Raw genomic sequence first — 1,598 nt, 5'->3', positions numbered from 1 at the left:
GTGGGCCCACACGAGGCTGCCAGCGGAGGCTGGCTGGATGAGAGGGAAGGGCCAGCGGTGGATGGGGGAGCGCCCTCGGCAGCAGCCTGGGCACCGCTTCCGCCCGAGGGCGAAGGGCAGCTAAGCTGGTTCACCTCCACAGACACCACTTTGGCGTCTGAAGCAGCCAAGGGTCTGGTGACGGAGAAGGTGTAGGGGTAGGAGCGCAGCTCTGGAGAAGCAATAATGCCGGGCAGGCAACGCTCGTGTAGGTAGGAAGGCAGGACGGGGAGGGTGAGCGTGGAGGAGACCCCCAAGGCGGCTGGAAGCGTAGCCACGCTGAGCGGCTGCCCACAGCTGGGTGGTGGGATGTACACCAGCGACTGGCTCGGGCTCAGAACTGCCCCGGCCTGAAAGGACAGGGGCATTTTTTGCATAGCAGGGGCCTGAGATGTGGGAAAGCACACTCTGTTCAAAGTAAAAGTAGCGGGAGTGGAGGCAGAGGTGTTGCAGCTGGAGACAACCACAGACAACGTCCCTTCTGCCAGCACGCCAGGCCCTTGTGCTCCAGCGCTTGGGGTGGTTTTCTCCTTCCCAGCAGGCTCGCTCTCGGGAGCCACGGAGCAGGCTGGGGGAGCATCAGCCTGCTTGTCGCTGTGAGGATCTGCAGGTGTCCAGGCAGCATCAGCACCGCTGCTCTCCTGCTCGGCAGCTCTGGGGATTGCAGGCTCCTGCCCTCTGCCATCCCCCTGGCCTGCCAGAGGGCCCAGGGCATCATCTTTCACAGTCTTTCCCGCACACTCCGGGTTTGGGTTGGGATCAGGTGGCTGCTCTTCCAGTTTGGGCCCAAGCTTTTCCTCCACCTTGCCATCAGCGTCCAGCCCCTGGGCACCGCTGCCACCACCGCTGACTGCTGTGAGCTCCACCTGCAACAAGAAGGGAGAAGGTGTTCCCACGAGCTGTGCAGGCAGCTCCTAGTGAAGCAGGCAGGACCTTCTCTCTACCCGCCCCAGGACACAGCGGAAGAAGTGGCAATGGGCTCTTGCCAAACGAGAGCATTGCTTTGCCCTCACTGCACCCCTCTCAAGAAGGAGCCTGCAGGACCCATTAGGGTAGATGCTCTTCCTTGGCCTGTTCCGTCAGGGAAAGGCCTTCTTGGACCCAGACGCGCGCGCAAGGAGCTCACCTTGGCAAGGCTGCTGCTGACGCAAAACTCTTGAGACCCCAAGTGCTGGGAGCTGCTCGTTTTAGACTCCTCATCAGAAAGGGGGGCTCTCCTAGCCGAGGAACAAGACACAGCATTACAAAACCCCAAGATACCCTCCCAGCACCCCACCCCTCCCTGTCCCCGTGTGGGACAGCAGAGCAGCCGGCAGCCTGAAGAAGCATGCCGGCTCCAGGTAGCCAGCTCCTCATCGTCACACATTACATGGTGGCTACCAGCCACCGCAGACCGAGGGGGCGAGGAGCACTGCTGTCCACTGCAGTCCTCCCCCTCCTCCTCCTCTTCCCTAGATAGCACCTCCTCACACATGAACGCCTACCCTACGGCTCCTACGGCTCCAACAAGACTTTCTCCATGCCCAGCAGCCCTGTGCACCTCCCTTACCCACAGTCAT

The 1,598-nt window shown here is 61.8% G+C and overlaps 1 protein-coding gene across 1 annotated transcript in view; it reads right to left on the bottom strand.

The window, feature by feature from the left end:
• The window catches only part of BCORL1 (BCL6 corepressor like 1), a 22,956-nt gene that overhangs the window by 15,462 nt on the left and 5,896 nt on the right, over positions 1-1,598 (bottom strand). Inside the window, 2 exon segments of the mRNA XM_035891298.1 lie at positions 2-905; positions 1,166-1,256. Of these exon segments, the coding sequence (XP_035747191.1) occupies positions 2-905; positions 1,166-1,256 (995 nt within the window).

This window comes from Egretta garzetta, unplaced genomic scaffold (genome assembly GCF_000687185.1).
Source record: "Egretta garzetta isolate BGI_Z169 unplaced genomic scaffold, ASM68718v1 scaffold783, whole genome shotgun sequence".
Lineage (NCBI taxonomy): Eukaryota > Metazoa > Chordata > Aves > Pelecaniformes > Ardeidae > Egretta > Egretta garzetta.
The sequence above is the reverse complement of the archived record's forward strand: the minus strand, read 5'-3'. Positions and strand labels throughout refer to the sequence as shown.